This window comes from Monopterus albus, unplaced genomic scaffold (genome assembly GCF_001952655.1).
Source record: "Monopterus albus unplaced genomic scaffold, M_albus_1.0 scaffold1473.1, whole genome shotgun sequence".
Classification (NCBI taxonomy): domain Eukaryota; kingdom Metazoa; phylum Chordata; class Actinopteri; order Synbranchiformes; family Synbranchidae; genus Monopterus; species Monopterus albus.
In genome coordinates this window covers 1,833-3,416 of record NW_018129349.1, presented here as the reverse complement: position 1 = coordinate 3,416, position 1,584 = coordinate 1,833, and the positions used below count along the sequence as shown (strand labels likewise).

The 1,584-nt window shown below is 40.3% G+C and overlaps 1 protein-coding gene across 1 annotated transcript; it reads right to left on the bottom strand.

Annotated features, from left to right (window-relative positions):
• Positions 1 to 286: 286 nt before the first annotated feature.
• On the bottom strand, positions 287 to 1,343 carry LOC109953817 (galactose-specific lectin nattectin-like; the record flags this gene model as incomplete). Its single annotated transcript, XM_020589274.1, has 3 exons — positions 287 to 413; positions 820 to 931; positions 1,095 to 1,343. Coding segments are annotated over 3 exons (441 nt in total), but the record flags the coding sequence as incomplete, so codon positions are not given.
• Between the last annotated feature and the right edge of the window lie 241 nt (positions 1,344 to 1,584).

Genomic DNA, 1,584 nt, shown 5'->3' with positions numbered 1-1,584 from the left:
TTTTTTTTTTTTGAATACGGTCAAAGCCTGTATCAATCATCACCATCCCTAGCTCCTAGTGGTTTAGGGAAATTTCCCCACAAACTTAGACAACCAATTAAGGCCAGCGCTGACCTAAATTTCACAGTTTACAAGATGTGCAGATATTTTACTGCAGCCACGATCACATGTAGCATTGAGGGGGCAGTCTTCAAGGATGTAACAAAACTGCTTCTTTGGCAATATGTACTTGCAACTACTTTACTGCTTCTCAACAAGTGATGATAAAGTAGTAATTAAAGACATATTGCTGCTCAAAATAGTGTTTATTAAATTGAAAAGAAACCGCCATCACTAGCAGGTGTGCGACGTCCCCACAGGACTCTGCCACAAACATAATTTTTTCTGGGTCCAGGGCATGTCATTGGCAAAACCTAATAGAAAGAAACAAAAAAAAAAAAAAAACACATAGTAAACACATATAATACACAGTATTTTAATACATCCTGATGTGTCAATACAACAGTGACAAATAGGTCACTTTTTGGAAAGCTTTATGCCGCTAATCCCATTGTTCTTGCAAATTTTCTTAATAGAGTTCAGCACTTCTGCTGTCTTTAAAGAGTATATAAGAGGATCAAGCAAAGGTGGTATAGTGTGTATGATAGTTGGCCCACTGTCAGTTACAAATACCAGCTTGAAATGACTGGCCAGAGAAAAGTCAGAAAATGCCCATTGCAAATCCATAAATAAACCAACATCATTCATTACAAAAAGAACAACCCCCATGTTCTTTCCTCTGTTGCAATCAATCCAAATGAATGACAATAGATCATATACCCTTATTGACCAGCGCCATACAATCTTCACTTCTACCGGCATTGTCAGGCTGCCTTGGTCCCCAGAACGTGAAATCAAATTTGGAACCATCACTCCACAGCCACACACCCTCCTGGAACAACAAGAATTGGAATCAATTCACCTCAGAACATTTTTACCACAGGAGGTGACAAGTGAAATATATCCTGGCATCCCAACACAGCCATCAGTACCAAATAAGCAGAATACTGTACATTCACTATAAAGTGCTCAAAGTCTATTGTTAAGTCACTCACCTTGACTGCATCAGTGCCTCCAACCCAAGTTTGTTTATTTGGGCCAGCTGAGGTTTGAATCAAACCTTTCACAAAGTCGTGGTGGTCTTTGGTGTGGATGGAGGCCAGATTCCCCCCACCAGCAACACAGGCAACCTGATGGAGCAAAGTGTGTAGCCAAGACAAAAGAAACAAAGTAGAAATCAGTACATGAAGCAGGAGTGTCAGAATTTGATGGAGGCCTTTCAATTTCACATCAGGATGAATATTTTAACAAGCACACCCTCACAGGTATTTTTATTTTGTTCAACATACTGGACCACAATACATTCAGCTGAGCATTTCCTCTATCCCTAAAGACCTATACGAGGGTTAGAATTGGGGACGCACCAATGCCAATACCAGTTTGGGTCCAACACTACATCAGGCCACTCAAATTCAGTCAGCTACACATTTACACAATAATGGCGATGGTGCCGTTTGTTGTTTCAACTAATCTGCAAAGCATCCT